Source organism: Nycticebus coucang, chromosome 22 (assembly GCF_027406575.1).
Source record: "Nycticebus coucang isolate mNycCou1 chromosome 22, mNycCou1.pri, whole genome shotgun sequence".
Taxonomy (NCBI): Eukaryota; Metazoa; Chordata; class Mammalia; order Primates; family Lorisidae; genus Nycticebus; species Nycticebus coucang.
Window position 1 is genome coordinate 8,738,963 of NC_069801.1, and position 20,121 is coordinate 8,759,083.

A 20,121-nucleotide genomic window follows, 5' to 3' on the forward strand; every position below is an offset into this window, starting at 1 on the left:
TCGTGCCGAGTCTGTCAGTAGAAAATCTCTTCTGAAAGTGAGATGGTGAGAGGAGCCTTCAGTTGAGAGGCGCTGCTCTCAGCCTGTGGTATGGTTTGGGGGAATTTCACCATTTTCTTTTGCTGACTGATGCAGTTCAATCCTCCTAGGGGGTGCTCTTGCAGAAGGCTTTCAAGTGAGGATGTTTGAGTTTCAGAATTTCGAGAGGAGATTTGAGGTGAGTCCTTTGATTCTGGTCTGGAGGTTTTGTGCCTGCCCAGCTCTGACTGTCTGTGTCCCTGACAGTGAAAGTCAGAGCCTGGCCCTTGACTCTGAGACCCAGGTGGCCCCCACTTCCCTCAGTGCCTCTGTCTGTTCTAGGAGTGCATCTCCCAGTCTGCAGTGAAGACCAAGTTTGAGCAGCACACAGTCCGGGCCAAGCAGATCGCAGAGGCCGTCCGCCTCATCATGGACTCTCTGCACATTGCAGCTCAGGAGCAGCGGTAAGAGCCCCAAGAGCAGCTGGGCACAGGGGGGTGCTGAGAGGGGAGGGGCCCACCCCACCCCACCCCTGCTTGGACAGTTAGGACGGACATACCTGGAAGGCAGAGTTCAGTCTCTGAGCTCCTGATGCCAGACCATGTGAGTGCCATGTAGACAGCTTGTGGAGGAGGGCATTTTGAGACAGAGCCTCAAGCTGTCCCCCTGGGTAGAGGGCCATGGCATCATAGCTCACAGATACCTCAAACTCCTGGGCTTAAGTGATTCTCTTGCCTCAGCCTCCTAAGTAGCTGGGACCACAGGCACCCACCACAACACCTGGCTATTTTTTGGTTGCCATTGTCATGGTTGTTTGGCAGGCCTGGGCTGGATTCGAACCCGCCAGCTCTGGTGTATGTGGCTGGCACCTTAGCCGCTTAAGTCACAGGCGCCAAGCCCTAAACATGGGTTTTAAAAATGGTGTTTTGGGGCAGTGCCTGTGGCTCAGTGAGTAGGGTGCCAGCCCCATATACTGGTGGTGGGTTCGAACCTGGCCCTGGCCAAACTGCAACAAAAAATAGCTGGGTGTTGTGGTGGGTGCCTTTAGTCTCAGCTACTCTGGAGGCTGAGGCAAGAGACTCACCTAAGCTGAAGAGTTGGAGGTTGCTGTGAGCTGTTGACACCATGGCACTCTGCCAAGGGTGACGAAGTGAGACTCTCAAAAAAAAGAAAAAAATGGGGGGGCGGCGCCTGTGGCTCAGTCAGTAAGGCGCCGGCCCCATATACCGAGGGTGGTGGGTTCAAACCCGGCCCCGGCTGAACTGCAACCAAAAAAAAATAGCCCGGCGTTGTGGTGGGCGCCTGTAGCCCCAGCTACTCGGGAGGCTGAGGAAAGAGAATTGCTTAAGCCCAGGAGTTGGAGGTTGCTGTGAGCTGTGTGATGCCATGGCATTCTACAGAGGGCCATAAAGTGAGACTCTGTCTCTACAAAAAAAAAAGAAAAGAAAAAAATGGTGTTTTGGGGGGAGAAATTGAAAATATAGAAAAGTACAGAGAATAATGTGAAAATACCTTGCCTGTACCACACAGAATTGACAGGTGTTTTCTTTGTATTAAATGAAAATAACTTTCAGTGCCCTTTAATTCTTTAGCCCTGTGCCAGTGTCACTCTACCCTATCCTTAGAGATGCTGTGATCATGAATTTATATAATCCTATCACCCATTTAAGAAGTACCTCTTTTCACATAAATCTTGAAGAGTGTATAATGTTGCTTTGTATACATTTTAAGCCTACAGGTGTGAAGCCACGCGAGGTGGCTCGTGCCTGTAATCTTAGTACTCTGGGAGGCCAACACAGGAGGATCCCTTGAACTCAGGAGTTCAAGACCAGCCTGAGGAAGAGTGAGACCCCATCTCTAAAAATAGAAAAAATTTGCCAGGCATTGTGGCAGGCACCTGTAGTCCCAGCTACTTAGGCAGCTGAGGGAAGAGGATCACTTGAGCCCAGGAGTTTGAGGTTGCTGTGAGCTATGCTAATGCCACAGCACTATGGCACAGTCAGACTATGTCTCAGAAAACAAACAAACGAACAAATGTGGTATCCCACTGGGTATGTCACTGCACCTTTTCTTTCCTTCTTTCCACTCAACTGCCTTCCCTTTTATTCTCATTGGTGCACTAAGCTTATGTTTGTTTTTGAGACTAGGTCTCTCTCACCCAGACTAGAGAGCAGTGACATCATGACAGCTCACTGCACCCTCTAACTCCTGGGCTCAAGTGATCCTCCTGCCTCAGCCTCTTGAGTATCTGGGACTACAGGCACGTACCACTATCTCTGGCTAATTTTTCTATTTTCTATAAAAAGAAAAAGGGTCTCACTCTTGCTTAGGCTCATCCCAAACTCCTGGCCTCAAGTGGTCCTCTTGCCTTGGCCTCCTAAAGCGCTAGGGTTAGAGGTTTGAGCCACCAGCCCAGCCTCTAGGTTGTCAATACTAACTCCATAGTTTGTTCCTCACCTCATTTTCCTATTGGCTAGTTTTTGGATTGTTTTGCTGTAGCAAACCCGACATCTGTTCATGTCTGCCTTTGCATCTTTGAGAACCAGTCTGGGATCTATTCCTAGAGGTGTGGTTTTTCCATCTTCAGGTGTGTCTGGTTCTGCTCAGCTTCACCACTTGCCCTCCATTACAGCTGTGTGCATTCAGTGCACACCGGCACTATCCCTTCAGGCGAAAGTAGCACCTCTTTTTAATTTCAATTCCCTGATTATTGGTGAGGTTGAGCATCTTTTTCCTGTATTAATTGGCAGGACTTGTGTAAACCTCCTTAGAGCTCCCTTCATGCTCTGTCAATGCCACCTCTCCTTCCACTTGGAAGACTGAAGAGTGAGTGGGCAGCCGTGGTGGCTCCTCTTCCTCTGCTTGACACACTGCTATACACTAGGAGTAAAACGTTTTTCTTTTCTTTTCTTTTTTTTTTTTTTTTTGAGACAGAGTCTCAAGCTGTTGCCCTGGGTAGAGTGCCGTGGTGTCACTGCTTACAGCAACCTCAAACTCTTGGGCTTAAGCGATCCTCTTGCCTCAGTCTCCCAAATAGCTGGGACTACAGGTGCCCACCACAATGCCCGGCTATTTGGTTATAGTTGTCACTGTCGTTTGGCAGGCCTGGCCTGGATTCAAACCGCCAGCCTCGGTGTATGTGACTGGCGCTTTAGCCGCTTGAGCTACAGGTGCTGAGCCAGTAAAATGTTTTCCTTGGGGCCATGGTGTTTTTTTAGGTCAAGAGTGTGAGTTAACATGCTTCTTGAGGCCCCAGGCTCAAAAGTAGCTTAAGTTATTAACAGCTCCCACAGCAGGTAAGGCATAATCAGGTGGGAACATGGGTTTCCAACCGGCACACTTTCCTCTTAGAGTCTATTGCCTGGAAATGCGAGAAGAGCGGCAAGACCGACTGAGATTTATTGACAAGCAGCTGGAGCTTTTGGCTCAGGACTATAAACTTCGAATTAAGCAGATTACAGAAGAGGTGGAAAGACAGGTGAGAAACCAGGCAGAGGCACCTCGGGGAAGTTTGGACTCAGAGTCAGTGCTGGGAAAGCAAAACAGCAGCTCTTTCTAGGGGACTTCTCAGCCCTCTGAAAGAAAGTTGTGGCCAATAACACAGAGCCTCCCCTTGTCCACTTGAGTGTCATTGTGTGACCCAGGGCACATCCCCCTTTTGGGGCCGCCTCCTCCATTGATCAGCTAGTTTCTCCAGTCCTTGTACCTCAAAGGCTTTGGTGTCTCAGGTCAGCTTGGAAGACTGCTGTTTGGAGAAAAGAATCAGCCAGTCCGCTGGATATCCCCTGGAGCCATGTGACTGAACCACAGTCCTTGTCCACATCTAATGTTTTGCTTCCTTTTGCGGTAGGTGTCGACTGCAATGGCGGAGGAGATCCGGCGCCTCTCAGTGCTGGTGGATGAGTACCAGATGGATTTCCACCCTTCTCCGGTTGTCCTCAAGGTTTATAAGAATGTGAGTCTGGCTGGACGTGGTGGCTTACAGCTGTAATCCTAGCATTCTGGGAGGCCAAGGCAGGTGGATTGCCTGAGCTCACAGGTTTGAGACCAGCCTGAGCAAGAGCAAGACCCCATCTCTAAAAATTAGCCAGGTGTTGTGGTGGGCTTCTGTAGTCCCAGCTACCTGGAAGGCTGAGGCAAGAGAATCACTTGAGCCCAAGAGTTGGAGGTTGCTGTGAGTTGTAACGCCATGGCACTCTACCAAGGGTGACAAAGTGAGACTCGTCTCAAAGAAAAACGTGAGTTGTGGAGTAAGCAGCAGGTGTTCCTGGCTGGGCCTCAACAGTGGCTCAGCCCCTGGGGGGAGCACTGCAAGAATTCCTGATGGAGATGCTATTCTCTTCACCTCCCTCTTCTGGCTGCAGGAATTGCATCGCCATATAGAGGAAGGACTGGGCCGAAACATGTCTGACCGCTGCTCCACGGCCATCACCAGCTCCCTGCAGACCATGCAGCAGGACATGATAGGTCAGTGCCACAAAAGAACTTGAGACCTGGGGCTACCCAGAGATCAGATTCAGAGACCAAGCTGAAGACATAATGACTTTCCTTATCTGTCACCTTGTATGATGATTCAACCCAATACCTGCAGGTTCTGGGTATGTGTTGTGAGTTGATGCTGTGTGTGAACCCGTCCTGTGTTACCACATGCAATTGTCATGGGCTGAGAATTAGCTATCTCCTCAGATCCCCATGAGGCAGTGCTAGCAGGTATGGAGCCTCGGTCTGCACACCCCAGGAGAGCTGGCCTGCCTGCCACGAGTGTGCCGTTCTCAGTCCTACCAGCCATTGGTCAAGCATGTGGTTTCCAGGCATCTTTGGCAGTAGCTGGTGGCCTTTGTTCCAGCGGTTGGGCCCTGGTGTGGCACAGGGCTGAACTGACCTGCCGTGTCTCCATTTCTTTTCCCAACAGACGGCTTGAAGCCCCTCCTTCCTACGTCTGTGCGGAGTCAGATAGACGTGCTGGTCCCTCGCCAGTGCTTCTCCCTCAGCTATGACCTGAACTGTGACAAGCTGTGTGCCGACTTCCAGGAGGACATCGAGTTCCATTTTTCACTCGGGTGGACCATGTTGGTGAATAGGTTCCTGGGCCCCAAGAACAGCCGTCGGGCCTTGCTGGGCTACAATGACCAGGCAAGCAAAGTTTCTCACTGCAAGGACATCTGGGGAGGTCAGTGTGCGCCCTGCTTTCAGATGGGCAAATCATTCTAAAACTGAGGTTGGTGGTTGTGGCAGTGTGTGCTAGCACATGGTACATCATGCTCAGGATTTTTGCCACAGATCAACCTGGCCTTATTTTAACCAATAGTTTTGTGAAATGACAAAATACTTGGTCTGTTTTTTCTAATACACATTAAGGTAAATATGTACAAACTAAATTAGATGGCTGTTAAAATTTCCATCTTTATATCACCATTTTAAAATTTAGATTTAGGGCGGCGCCTGTGACTCACTCGGTAAGGCGCCAGCCCCATATACCGAGGGTGGTGGGTTCAAACCCGGCCCGGCTTAACTGCAACCAAAAAATAGCCGGGCGTTGTGGGGGGCGTCTGTAGTCCCAGCTACTCGGGAGGCTGAGGCAAGAGAATCGCTTAAGCCCAGGAGCTGGAGGTTGCTGTGAGCTGTGTGATGCCACGGCACTCTACCGAGGGCAATAAAGTGAGACTCTGTCTCTACAAAAAAAAAAATAAATAAAATTTAGATTTAAAAAACACCCATCTCTAAACTACTTGAATTGTTGTGTGTACTGCCATTTGTACACATCTCACGATTTTGGAAACTGCCTAAGTGTGCCAAGGTGGCCGCTGCTCACACCTGTGATGTCCCATAGCACTCACAGGTTTGGTTACAAAGCTTAAATCCTTGCAGTGAACTATGATTGTGTCACTGCCCTCCAGCCTGGGTGAGATCCTGTCCTTTAAAAAAAAAAAAGAAAAGCTTAAATAAATCCTTCTCTGCCACAGTCGAAGCTTATTTTCCCCCTTGGAAATTGAGGAGTCACTCCTGTGTCCCTGTCCCAGCTTCCCTATCCTTAAGAGGGTCCCAAGGGTTTGCATGAACGAGATACTTAGCACATCTGTCTCATGGTTTTTCTCTAGGTTCAGCGTCCTGTCCCTCTGACGCCAGCCAACCCCAGCATGCCCCCCCTGCCACAGGGCTCCCTCACCCAAGAGGAACTCATGGTTTCCATGGTTACTGGCTTGGCCTCCCTGACGTCCAGGACCTCCATGGGCATTCTCGTTGTTGGAGGAGTGGTCAGTGACAATCCCTGCTCGGGAAGGTAGGGGGTGGAATGTGGGCGTGAGGGGCCTGGGGGCTCTGGTGGTGGCCCTGCATCGGCTCAGCTCTTCACAGTCAGCCCTGTATTTCCTTGTGTCTCAGAGATTCTTCATTGTGATCTTGTGGGGAGCATTGACTTCCTGAGTTTCTCTCACTTTCAACTGGAGATGGTCCCTGCCCTTCTGGTCTCAGTGGGATCAAAGGAGACATTCTCTAAGAAGAAACACCAGGGCTCCTTGGCTGGAGCTCTTGGGACAGTCCTGGTAGTGATAAGCCCAGGGGGTGGAGGAGTCACAGAGAGGTTCCACTCTGGGCTGACCATGTGGCTTTGCAGGTATGGAAAGCGGTAGGCTGGCGGCTCATTGCCCTTTCCTTTGGGCTATATGGCCTCCTCTATGTCTATGAGCGTCTGACCTGGACCACTAAGGCAAAGGAGAGGGCCTTCAAGCGCCAGTTTGTCGAGTATGCCAGCGAGAAGCTGCAGCTCATCATCAGCTACACCGGTTCCAACTGCAGCCACCAAGTCCAGCAGTGAGTGGCCCGTCACCTTGGGGGGTTTTCCTCTAGTCGGGGCCAGCAGCCCATCTCCTTTCCGACCTGGCCTAGAGACCACTGGGTCCTGACATCATGGACCCTGGGCCTTCTGGTGTGCAGGGCCAGTTTTGAGGCCAGGGATGGGGAAAGGGGTTCTCTCAGGGACAACTTATGTCCTAGGCTGGGACGAGGTAGGTCTCTGGTCCCTGGAAGAGGAAGGGGTGGAAAAGGAAGGATAGCCCTATTAGGACTTCTCAGAAGTTGCAGACGACGTGGACTGTAGCTTGGTAATTCTCAGGCCCAGCCTGTTCTGCCTGGGTGTCTTAGGTCAGTAAAGGTCTATAGCCCAGTCTGGGTTGGCAGGGACAGCGCCAGTTTCCCTCTCTGTATTGCTGTGTGGTGGACCGTTTGCTGGGTATTTTGCACCTGATGTTTTATTTACACCTCTTACCCTTTGAGGTAGATGTTTTACTGACCTCTTTCTCCTCAAAATGAGGAAACACCTGTGGCTCAAAGGAGTAGGGCACCAGCCCCGTATGCCGGAGGTGGCGGGTTCAAACCCTGTCCCGGCCAAAAAAAGAAAAAAAGAGGAAACCAAGACTTGAAAAACAGTCAGGTGTCCTCTTGTCCGATGAGCAGCAGAGCAAGGGCCACTTGTGCCTACCCGAGGGTGCACTGCTCGTGCCACTGCTTCTTGCACTCTGGTGCTTGAGTCACGATTATTCACAGTTTCAGCAGGAGGAAAGGAGTCTGCCGAGCCAGGACTGGCGCAGGGCAGAGCTGCTGGCAGGGTGTGGACCAGCCCAGCCACTGCCCTCTCTAGGTGGACTTGGACCTTGATGGAGACCTGCTCAGACAGGTCTTGAGGGTTGATCCTGCCACTCTCCTCAGGGAACTGTCTGGGACCTTTGCTCATCTGTGTCAGCAAGTCGATGTCACCCGGGAGAACCTAGAGCAGGAAATTGCAGCCATGAACAAGAAAATTGAGGTTCTTGATTCACTTCAGAGTAAAGCAAAGCTGCTCAGGTGAGGCTGGCCTGGGGGCTGGGGCAGTAGGCTGCCTGTCCTGGGCATGGACACACCTCTCTGGGGATTTGGCTCACTCATGGTAGTGGGTGCTGAAGTGGCAATGCTGGAGGCTCAACACGGCTCAGTATCTGTGCTCTCCAGGCGCTTGCAGGCAGGGGTGTGGCAGCATCCCAGGGAGCCATTGTGACAGCCTGGAGAGCGCACAGCTCCCAGGCACCTCTGTCCCACTGCAAGGCCTCAGGCACTGTACACTGGCGCTGTTTTCTATCAATCTTCCACATCTCTTGAGGGGCAGATCACCAACTATTTAAAACAGGAAAATTGGTGCCTGCAGCACTTGCGTAACTTGTCTGGAATCCCACAGTGACGGGTCAGGCTGGGAGTGGAGTCCCGGAATGCTTGGCTCTGAGTGCCTCTACACTTCGCACCCTGATTCTTCTAGCACCCACCACACATACCTCATTAAATTTCTCTTTGACCCTACGAAGGGGCCATAGTCCCCAATTTACTCATAGCAAAGCAGGTTACTCAGCTGGGGACTGGTAGAGCTGGACTGGAGCCCAAATTTCTGTGGGGTCTCTGTTGAGATGCGGAGCTTCCATTAACAGTTTGTGCTGGAAAGAGCATTGATATAAGGAGTCAGGCATCCTGGCTTCTCTCCAGGCACTTGTGTTTGGCCAAATCACTTAATTTCATTGCTTTAATCTGTAAAATGGGATTTCTTTTTTTTTTTTTTTTTGAGACAGAGCCTCAAGCTATTGCCCTGGGTAGAGTGCTGTGTCATCACAGCTCACAGCAACCTCCAACTCCTGGACTCAAGTGATTCTCCTGTCTCCGCCTCCCAAGTAGCTGGGACTACAGGCGCCTGCCACAATGCCCAGCCATTTTTTGGTTGCAGCTGTCATTGTTGTTTGGCGGGCCTGGGCTGGATTCGAACCTACCAGCTCAGGTGTATGTGGCTGGCACCTTAGCTGCTTGAGCCACAGGCACCGAGCCAAAATGGGATTTCTTAACCCAATTACAGAACCGAATGTAAAAGTCCTTGGCCCAGCATGGTGCAGTGGCTCATGCCCGTGATCCTAGCACTCTGGGAGGCTGAGGCAGGTGGATTGCTTGAGCTCAGAAGTTCCAGACCAGCCTGAGCAAGAGCAAGGCCCCCTCTGTACTAAAAATAGAAAAACTAGCCAGGCGTTGTGGTGGGAGCCTGTAGTCCCAGCTACTTAGGAGGCTGAGGCAAGAAGATCTCTTGAGCCCAAGAGTTTGAGGTTGCTGTGAGTTATGACATCAGGGCACAGAGTGAGACTTTGTCTCAAAAAAAAAAAAAAAATTCCTCAGCCCACTCAGCCCGTGATAACATCAGCACATTGGGATCCTGTGCCTCCTGCCCCTACCCTGACGTCAGAGGCCTGCCTGCAGGTGCCAGAGCTCTAGGGGAGATGGCCTTGAGTGTGTCAGCCCCAACCCCCTGGGCTTTCCCTTCCCTCGACTGTGTGATGTGCCCCTCCTTACCCACCACCCCGGGACAGCCATTTCCTATGGACATACTGTTCATACTGGGGACTCTCAGGGAGGGGACAGGTGTGTCTGCTGCTGCTTGTCAGCCACAGGGACAGGGTTGAACCTGGGAAGAGCCTTGTATCAGCACCTGATCCCTTTGCTTGACAAGCAGGAATACCGAGTTCCCAGGGGTTGGGGACTTGCTTGTGGCCCCAGTGAAACAGACATGTGCTTGTGAGGCACAAAAGCCTGACTCACAGCTTCTTTACCTGTAACCTTGGGAAGTTCTATGACTTCTCTGGGCCTCCTTTTCCTCACCTGTCAAAGGCGAGTAAACAGGGTTTACATGAAGAGTACATGAGAATACTTGTCAGGTGTCCTCAGAAGGGCTCCCGCAAATAGGGCTACCTATGATGTGTTGTCATGGTTATATGTATCCGTTTCTTTGCAGGAATAAAGCTGGTTGGTTGGATAGTGAGCTCAACATGTTCACGCACCAGTACCTGCAGCCCAGCAGATAGTGGGTGCCCGGTGGGGCCTGCGTGGAGAACGGGGTGCTGCTAGCACCCAGCCACGTGGGCTCCTTGGGGCGTGTGCAGCTGTGCCCCGGTGCCACCAAGAAAATGAAGCACCCACTGTTTCGTGCCGTTTTGAGCCCTTCCATGCTAGTTATTTCCCCCTCCTTCGCCTGCCAGTGCTGGAAGATCTGGCTCATACCCCTAAAGGAGACTTTCTAACGCGCCCATGGACAACATGGTACCTCCCAAGGAGTCATGTCGAGGCTTTTCTCCTCTCTGTCAGGTTGTCTTGATTGAAATCTCTGGATCGCTTGCCATGGTCTCAGCAGCTCAGCTTTGCAGGATGCCATGCTGAGGCCCTCAGGGTATCAGGCAGACACCCCACCTTCCTCTGCCCGTACACCCCACACGCCTAGAGAGAGGCTGCTTTAGGGGTGACTGAATTCTCTTCCTAGAAGTATCAGAAAGTTCCAAGAAGGCCCAGTCTGTCCCAGAAGGATGGTGGCTTGACACTTGTGGTCCTTCAGCTGCAGCACTCCCTCGAGTTCATTAAGTCCCCTCAGACCATCTGGGCAGCAAGGCTGCGTGTGCCCTGGGCTCAGACCCAGGCCAGCCCTAGGCCGGGAGGGTGGGAAAGGTGGGTGGAGACAGCTGGTGGAGCCTCAGGAAGGGTGTGTCAGGTACATGGTGCTGTTGTAGTGGGTAGCCGGCTCCATGACAAGTTCTTGTCTTTGCCTGTGGTGGCCTATGTTATTGTTAGTGGAAGTTGTTTTGGTGCAGGCGGTTAAAGGATGTAGTAGAGGGATGGAGGGTGAGGTGGGCACCTTGGTGGCAGGCTGAGGGGAATGGGCCCCACCCAGGATGGCTGGAGAGCAAGCAGGCCCAGCATTTGACCTGTGTGAGGAGTTCATGGGCCGGAGACCCCCAGTGCGCTAATTTGACTCCACCCCTCCTATGCTCCTTAGGAGACACAACTCCACCTCCAACCTCCACCATGCCCCAAGCTGCCCTTGGCCACCAATCAACTGGATTCAGTTTCCTATGCCAGTGACTGCAGTTGACCAAGGGGCAGTGTGGGAAGCTATGTGATACCCATTCTCCGAACCTCCCTAGTCCCCAGAGCCTTGATTGACAAACTTGTCCTCATGTTTACTTTGAGAATTGTTTCCTGTTGTTAATTTTTGGGATTGTGACTGGTCTAAGTGGAGGCAGGCTCCTGTCACCAAAATGTTAACTGTGTGGGGAAGACGGTGTTGGGGGAAGCCTTGGCAGCACAAGTCAGAGAGCTCCTGGAAGTAAGCAGCTTCTCTCCCGGAAAGCAGCTCCCTGGGCAGGGGCCCCGCAGAGTGTGCAGTGTGGTCCTGATGGGCTTGAATCCAGCCATTACCCATCTCTGGTGGCCCCTGTGCACTGGTGGGTGGCCACACAGGTGACACGCGTTCCAGGTACCTGCAAACCCTCAGTCTACCCTGTTGCGTGGGACAAAGTGATGGACTCTGGCAAGGTTTATCTTCAGTTAGGAGGATGTTCTGAGTATCTGCTGGGCCTGGATGGATGAGGCCATCACATAGCCTGTCAGGGAAAATCAATGTCACACAATTCCAATGGGTTTTGTGCTCTTTTTTTGAAGAAAAAATAAATAAAAAACAAAGAACTTAGAATAAGCATAAGAATTTTTTTCAATGTTTCCCCTGGGGAATGAATGAAATTTCGAGCTTCTTACACAGTAAGTAAAATTAAATTTATACCACAGAGGGAGAGACTCTTTCTAAAAGAAGTGTGGCAAAAAGCACTTTATTTTAATGCTGCTAACTTTGTTCTTTGTTTTGTGTTCATTTGCCGGACCGCAAGATGTGCTTGACACAGTGAGTTTTCTCTGATGTATTTAAGGTGATGTATTTGCCTGAATTACTCCTGTATCATTGCTGATAATATTGGAAACTAAAATAAAACCTAGTTAGAAACCATCTGTGGGATCTCTGCCTCACCATTTTGCTGTTCTTGTGCAAAGTCCTCTTTGCTGTAGCAAAGTCCACAGGCTGTGTTTTGAAGTAACCTTGACTTTGTTAGGGGGAAGTTCCCACTGTAATCTGCCCGTGAGTTCCTCCCTGTTCTTGGAAGGAATCTGATGCTCTCAGAAGAACAAATGGTGTAACTGATTCTTTAAGGATCAGGAAACCAAGATTGATTTCTTTTATAGATTTCTCAATAATGCCAAACCATTCATTTTTCATTTAAAAAGTAAATGACTCAGACTGTTCCACCCCTCTTTGCTTTCTCAGAATTTGATTATGAACTTATCTCTTTTTTTTTAAAGGGCCCCAGGAGTGGACTTGTCAGTTGGATGTGGCTTGTCAGTTTCCCCTGCTCCGCCCCCCACCTCAGAGCTGCCACTATCCACTGTTTGCCCTGCTCGCCCAGTTGAGAGGCCACTGCTCAGTATTGACCACCTCATCCCTCCACATTCCCAGGCCACACCTTGCTGTGTCACCCTAGAGTCCACGGTCACACATGCTATATTTAACCTTGTCAGTGTCTGCTTTGCAAGAGTCTCACCACTGAACACTTTTCCCCCACTTCCATCACTGCCACCCAGTGCTGACCCAGACTCCTGCCTTGTCCCCTCCTCCTATCTTTGCCATCTTGTAGCTGTTCAAAGACAGCAGCCAGTGACCGTTGCACAGGGAACTTAGCTCATGTTACTTCTCTGCTCAAACACTACTGATCAGTGTGCCACCTGCCATCATTCTGCCCAGAAAGGAGGCCCAGAGGCCCTCACATCCTGCCTCTCATCCCAAGTGCACTGAAATGTCACCTCGGTCTACCCAGACCAACCCATTTATTATAAAATCCCCTCTCCTGATTCCCAGTCCCCAGCGCTCCTGAGTTCCCTCACCCTACAACACGTGTCATACATGTGTTTTTCTTTTTCTTTTTTTTTTTTTGAGACAGAGTCTCATTTTGTCGCCCTCGGTAGAGTGCCGTTGTGTCACAGCTCACAGCAACTGCCAACGTCTGGGCTTAAGCAGTTCTCTTGCCTCAGTCTCCTGAGTAGTTGGGACTATAGGCGTCCGCCACAATGCCTGGCTTTTTTTTGTTCCTGTATTAGCTGGCTGGGGCTGGGTTCAAACCCGCCACCCTCGGTATATGGGGCTGCCCACTGAGCCACAGGCACTGCCCTATACATGTGTTTTTTTTTTGTTTTTTTTTTTTTTTAATTTTTTTTTGTAGAGAAAGAGTCTCACTGTACCGCCCTTGGGTAGAGTGCCGTGGCATCACACGGCTCACAGCAACCTCCAACTCCTGGGCTTAAGGCGATTCTCTTGCCTCAGCCTCCCAAGTAGCTGGGACTACAGGCACCCGCCACAACGCCCGGCTATTTTTTGGTTGCAGTTTGGCCGGGGCTGGATTTGAACCCGCCACCCTCGGCATATGGGGCTGGCGCCCTACTCACTGAGCCACAGGCGCCGCCCACATGTGTTTTTCATAACAGTCATTGTGTAACTGTTTAACTCTGCCCAACCTGTGGCCTTGAAGGCCACGTGCTGATTTTGTGAGGTCTTTTTGTTTTTGGTGTTGGATATCATGGAAAGTACCCACATACCTTTTTATTGCTATCAGCTTTTCCTGGCTGTGTTTGGTATTTACCATGTAGCCCAAGACAACTCATTCTTCCAATGTGCAGCAGAGATAAAAAAAGGTTGGACACTCCTAAGAGATAGCATTTTATTATCACTGCCTGATAAAACATAACATTTCACAAGGGCCCAGCTTTTTGTCTGTTAACTGTATTTACCTGCATCTAGACCAATACTAGGCACTAAAAGCTTAGATGCACAAATCCCACCCAAACAGCCCTCAGCAGAACTAGCAAATGTTACTGGAAACCTCCTATGGATAGGCACAGTATGAGCGACTTTCAAGTACATTGTGTACTCAGCATTTACTATTTCCAATCATTGTAGAAATCGAGGCTTAGAGAAGTTAGGACTAGCCCAAATCCCAGTTGTGAGGGGGATGAGAAGAGATGAGGGAGCTTGGATTTGAGCCCAAGTTTTTTTTTTTTTTTTTTTTTTGGTAGAGACAGAGTCTCACTTTATGGCCCTCGGTAGAGTGCCGTGGCCTCACACAGCTCACAGCAATCTCCAACTCCTGGGCTTAAGGGATTCTCTTGCCTCAGCCTCCCGAGTAGCTGGGACTACAGGCGCCCACCACAACGCCCGGCTATTTTTTGGTTGCAGTTTGGCCGGGGCCGGGTTTGAACCCGCCACCCTCGGTACATGGGGCCGGCGCCCTACCGACTGAGCCACAGGCGCCGCCCTGAGCCCAAGTTTTTGTTTTGGTAGAGAAAGACTCATTTTATCGCCCTCAGCAGAGTGCTGTGGTGTCACACAGCTCACAGCAACCTCCGACTCCTGGGCTTAGGCAATTCTTTTGCCTCAGCCTCCCGAGTAGCTGGGACTACAGGCGCCTGCCACAACAGGCGGCTTTATTTTTATTTTTGATTGTTGCAGTTTGGCTGGACCGAGTTCAAGCCTGCCACCCTCGGTATATGGAACTGGCGTCCTACTCAGCCACAGGCACCATCTTGGGCCCAAGTATTCATTTCCCAAAGCCAGGTGGCTTTCAAACTTTCTTTTTACCCTGACCCATGATTATAAGCAGTAGGGTATCAAATAAGAAACATCCAATGTCCTTAAGTACTAAGTTTGACAGTTCATATCTCTGACATTTTACTTTGACTCTCTTTGGGTTTTTAAATTTTTTTTTTTTAATCCTCATCCTTTCGAATGCACATTTTGGCTTGTGATTATCTTTCAAAAAAATTTCTAGAGCAATTTTGGATAAGTAAATTGTGTTATTTTTGAATATGAGTTCCATCGTGGAACCAATGCAGTGCAGACAGCTCAAAATGTCAATGAAGTGTTTGGGAAGGGTGTGGCTAATGAATGTACAGAATGTGAATGGTGGCTCAGCGCCTCACCAGCCACATTTGCTGAGGCTGGTGGTTCGAACCCTGCCCGGACCTGCTAAACAGCAATGAAACTGCAAAAAAAACAGCTGGGTGTTGCGGTGGACGCCTGTGGTCCCAGCTGCTTGGGAGGCTGAGACAAGAGAATTGCTTAAGCCCAAGAGTTTGGGGTTGCTATGAGCTGTGACGCTATGGCACTCAACTGAGGGCAACATAGTGAGAGTCTGTTTCCCCCCCCCCCAAAAAAAAAAAAAACTACGTAAGTGTACAACTCAACCATTTTAGTAAGTTATCACAATCCAATTTTAGAACATTTCCATCACCTCAGAAAGATCCCTTGTGCCCATTTGCGGTAATTCTTTGTTTCCACCCCAGATTCAGGTGACCCCTAATCTCTATATAGCTATTTGCCTTTTCTGAACATTTTGTATAATTTGAATTATACAACATGTGGCCTTTTGAGTCCGGCTTTTTTTTTTTTTTTTTGTAGAGACAGAATCTTGCTCTGTCGCCCTTGGTAGAGTACTGTGCTGTCATAGCTCACAGCAACCTCTAACTCTTGGGTTTATGCGATTCTCTTGCCCTAGCCTCCTGAGTAGCTGGGACTACAGGCGCGGCCACAACACCCGGCTATTTTTTTGTTGCAGTTTGGTAGGGGCTGGGTTTGAACTCACCACCGTCGGTATATGGGGCCGGCACCCTAGCCACTGAGCCATAGGCGCTGCCCTGAGTCTGGCTTCTTTTACTTAGCATGTTGGTTTGTTTTTTTCCCTCTCTGCACAGCCATCAGAAGGAGAGAACTCAGCATGTGTATGAAGTCCATCCATGTTGCAGCACATATCAGTACTTCATTCCTTTTTATTGCCAAATAGCTTCCATTGTATGGATATACCACATTTTGTTTATTTATTCATGAACTGGACATTTGATTGTTTCCAATTTTCTTTTTTTTTTTTTTTTTCAGTTTTTGGCCAATGCTGGGTTTGAACCCACCACCTCTGGCATACGGGGCCGGCGCCCTACTCATTTGAGCCACAGGTACCGCCCCTGTTTCTAATTCTCTTGTGGCTGTTATGAATAATGTCACTAGGATCAGTTGTGTCTCTGTGTCACAGCGTGGGAATTGAGTCCCAGTGCGGCAGATGGAGAGTTCCTCTGCACAGAGACTTTACCCGGGTATGGCAAACAAAGGGAGAGAAGGCGCTATGAAATTTACACACACACACACACACACACACACACACACACACACACGCGCGCGCGCGCGCGAGATGTTTTGACCCATGAGAGATGACACTATCACTCCCTAGTGAGACTAATTGATGCCACCTCGACCTGATTATTCAAGGCCTTTTTACTAGGGGTTTTGGGAGCATGCATACAGGATGCAAAAAGTGAAAAGTTACCGCCTGTAGTCCCAGCTACTTGGGAGGCTGAGGCAAGAGAATCGCTTAAGCCCAAGAGTTTGAGGTTGCTGTGAGCTGTAACGCCACAGCACTCTAACAAGGGTGACATAGTGAGACACTGTCTTCCCCCCCCCAAAAAAAAGTGAAAATGTAAGAGTTTCATGTTTCAATTAAACAGGCAGTTTTTTGTTCAAGGAAGCAAGTGATCAGGCTGAAGGACTGGGGAACACCAAACTGCAGATCAAAGAATACTTTGGGTAAGATTTAATGAGGGCAAGTTACAGCCTACAGGTTAGTCACAGCTGCAGAGTATCTGCAGGATAGTTATCAGTTACTTTCTAGCTTTATTTATATCCAGTCTCTAAGCTGCTGATCTCCATCTAGATGTTTCCCAGACTATTTTCTCATCTACTCTGCTGGACATTCCCGTCACCTCCCACCCTACCACCTTAGGCGTGCATCGCAATAGAGGCTGAGACTTGGGGCCATAAGCTGCACGAGATCTCAGGGATGCCAGCTTGCTCTAGCTTTCACCCATATCTGCCCTCTGTATAGGCATGTTTTCCTTTTTGGGGGGTACATAACTCAGACTGGAATTGCTGGGTCATATGGTGGATTTCTGTCTCACTCTTTAAGGTGCTGCCCCACTGTTTTTGGAGTGGTTGTACCATTCTATATTCTCACCAGTGCTACATGCAGGTTCCAGCTTTCCCCAACCTTCCCAACATTTGGTATAGTGTGTCTTTAGTTTTACACACCAGGTATGTAATGTTACCTCATGCGTTTTTTTTTCTTTTTAGAGACAGAGTCTCACTTTATCGCCCTCAGTAGAGTGCTGTGGCGTCACAGCTCACAGCAACCTCCAACTCCTGGCCTTAGGCGATTCTCTTGCCTCAGCCTCCCAAGTAGCTGTGACTACAAGTGCCCAACACAACGCCAGGCTATTTTTATTGCAATTTGTCCTGGGCCAGATTTAAACCCGCCACCCTTGATATATGGGGCTTGCGTGCTACCCACTGCGCCACAGGCGCCACCCAATCTCCTGCGGTTTTTTTTTTTTTTTTTTGGTTTTTGACTGGGGCTGGGTTTGAACCCGCCACCTCCGGCATATGGGACCGGCGCCCTACTCCTTGAGCCACAGGCACCACCCTCTCCTGCGGTTTTAATTTACATTTGCCTAGTGAATGGATCCCAGAGCAAGAGAAAACTCTATTGAAAGCCAGACTGGGGGCAGTGCCCATAGCTCAGTGGGTAGGGCACTGGCCACATACACCGAGGCAGGCGGGTTCAAACCCAACCTGGGCCTGCTAAAACAATGACAACTGCAACAACAACAACAAAATTAGGCCTTGTGGCAGACGCCTATAGTTCCAGCTACTTAGGAGGCTAAGGCAAGAGAATTGTTTAAAAGTTTGAGGTTGCTGTGACGCCACGACACTCTACCAAGGGCAACAGCTTGAGACACTGTCTCAAAAAAAAAAAAGAAAAGAAAAAAAAGCCAGACTGAGGTAGAAACTGGTGCTAGAGGTACTCATGGCAGATAAAGATGCTGTATAAAATCTCTGGCAGTCCTCAAAAAGAGAGTTTCATTATGTTGAGCATCTTTCATGTGTTTACTTGACACTTATCTCTCTCCCTTGGTGAGGTGTCTGTTCAAGTCTTTTGTACAGTTAAAAAATCAGATCATTTTTCTTATGAGTTATTCGTAAGAGATGTGATTTGCAAATATTTTCTCTAATCTTGTGGTTTGTATTTTCATTCTACATTTTTTTCTTTCTTTTCATTCTCTTAACAATGTTGTTCAAACAGCAGATGATATTAATTTCAATAAAATCCAATTGATCAACTTTTTCTTTTATGGATTATGTTTTTGGTATAAAATCTAAGGAATCTGCTTGATCCAAGGTCATGAAGATTTTCTCTTAGGTTTTCGGGTTTTTAGTTTTTTAATTGTAAAACTAGGTTTATGATCTATTTGGGGTTAATGTTTTCTATATGGTATAAGGGATAGATAAAGGATTTATAAAATTTGTTTTGTAGGGGTGGTGTGTTTGGTATATGGATATCCAGTTGTTCCAGCACCATTTGTTGAAGAAACTATCCTTTCTCCACTGAACTGTTTTTTTATTTTTGTCAAAAATTAATTGCTCTAAAAAAAAAAAAAAAAAAAAAAAATTAATTGCTCTTCTTTGGGTGGTGCCTGTGGCTCAAGGAGTAGGGCGCCGGCCCCATATACTGCAGGTGGTGGGTTCAAACCCGGCCCCGGCCAAAAACTGCAACAACAACAACAAAATTCATTGCTCTTCTACCTGGACTTTCTTTTTTCTTTTTCTGTCACCCTGGGTAGAGTGCCGTAGCATCACAGCTCACAGTAGCCTCCAACTCCTGGGCTCAAGTGATTCTCCTGCCTCTGCCTTCCCAAGTAGCTGGGACTTCAGGTGCATGCCACAATGCCCACCTATTTTTTGCTTACAGCCATCATTGTTGTTTTGGCGGGCGGGGCTGGATTCGAACCCACCAGCTCAGGTGTATGTGGCTAGTACCTTAGCCGCTTGAGCCACAGGCGCCAAGCCCTATCTGGACTTTCTATTCTGTTCCATTGATCTATTTGTCTAACTTAATCCCAATATTATACTTTCTTGATTACTATGCTTTAGTTTAGAATAAATCTTCAAGCAGGTAATACAGGTCATCTGATTTTATTTTTTGTTTTCAAAATTGTTTTGGCTGTCTAAGTCCTTTTCATTTCCATTTGAGTTTTAGAAATTGTCAATTTCTACATTAAAAACTTACTGGGATTTTGACTGGAATTGCATTAATAGGTCAATTTGAAAAAAATTGACATCTTAAACATACTGTTTTTTAACCCATGAACACAGTACATCTCTTTTTTATGTAAATCTTCTTTAATTTCTCCCAAAAATATTTTACAATTTTTTTTTGGTTGCAGTTTGGCCAGGGCCAGGTTTGAACCCGCCACCCTCAGTATATGGGGCCAGCGCCTGACTCACTGAGCCTCAGGCACCACTCTATTTTACAATTTTTAAGGTGTAGGTCTTGCACATCTTTTGTCATATTCATCTCTAAGAGTTTTGTTTTCATATTTCTTGATGCTTTTATAAATGGTATTTTTTTTAAAATTTCAAGTTCTAAAAAAATTGAAGCTATGAATATTTATTGCTAATACATAGAATACAATTGATTTTTGTATATTGATCTTGCATCCTGCAATCTTACAAAACTCATTAACATTTGTAAGTTTTATAGATCCCATGGGATTTTCTATTATGCTGCGTGTGAATAAAAACAATGTTATTTACTCCTTTCCAATCTAGAGGCTTTTTTCATTTTTGTTCCTTATTGGACTGGCTAGAACGCTAGTATAAGGTAGAAGTGGCAAGAGCAGATATCCTTGTTTGTTCCTGAATTTAGGGGGAAAGCAGTCTTTTATTATGTAATATGCTGTTAGCTGTAATTCACAGATGCCTTTTATTAGGATGAGGAAGTTCCTTTCCATTCCTAGTTTGTTAAGACGTTTTTTAAAAATCAGAAATGGGGCGGCACCTATGGCTCAGCAGGTAGGGCGCCAGCCCCATATACCGAGGGTGGCGGATTCAAACCTGACGCCGGCCAGGTCAACAGCAGTGGCAACTGCAACAAAAAACAGCTGGGCATTGTGGCGGGCGCCTGTAGTCCCAGCTACTCAGGAGGCTGAGGCAAGAGAATGGCTTAAGCCCAAGAGTTAAAGGTTGCTGTGAGCTGTAACGCCACAGCACTCTACCGAGGGCGAGGAAATGAGACTCTGTCTCAAAAAATAATAATAAAATCAGAAATGAATGTTGGATTTTGTCAAATGCTAGAACATCTC

The 20,121-nt window shown here is 48.4% G+C and overlaps 1 protein-coding gene across 4 annotated transcripts in view; it reads left to right on the top strand.

Moving 5' to 3' along the window:
* MFN2 (mitofusin 2) overlaps window positions 1-11,839 on the top strand; it is a 30,831-nt gene extending 18,992 nt beyond the window's left edge. For all 4 annotated transcript variants that reach the window (XM_053575661.1, XM_053575665.1, XM_053575662.1 and 1 more), the window contains 10 exons: window positions 150-217; window positions 361-482; window positions 3,370-3,496; window positions 3,869-3,973; window positions 4,383-4,485; window positions 4,931-5,151; window positions 6,117-6,272; window positions 6,632-6,828; window positions 7,723-7,857; window positions 9,809-11,839. In XM_053575661.1, coding sequence (XP_053431636.1) covers window positions 150-217; window positions 361-482; window positions 3,370-3,496; window positions 3,869-3,973; window positions 4,383-4,485; window positions 4,931-5,151; window positions 6,117-6,272; window positions 6,632-6,828; window positions 7,723-7,857; window positions 9,809-9,878 — 1,304 coding nt within the window. In that variant the 3' untranslated portion in view covers window positions 9,879-11,839. The remainder of the gene's footprint in view (window positions 1-149; window positions 218-360; window positions 483-3,369; window positions 3,497-3,868; window positions 3,974-4,382; window positions 4,486-4,930; window positions 5,152-6,116; window positions 6,273-6,631; window positions 6,829-7,722; window positions 7,858-9,808) is intronic.
* Window positions 11,840-20,121: the final 8,282 nt, after the last annotated feature.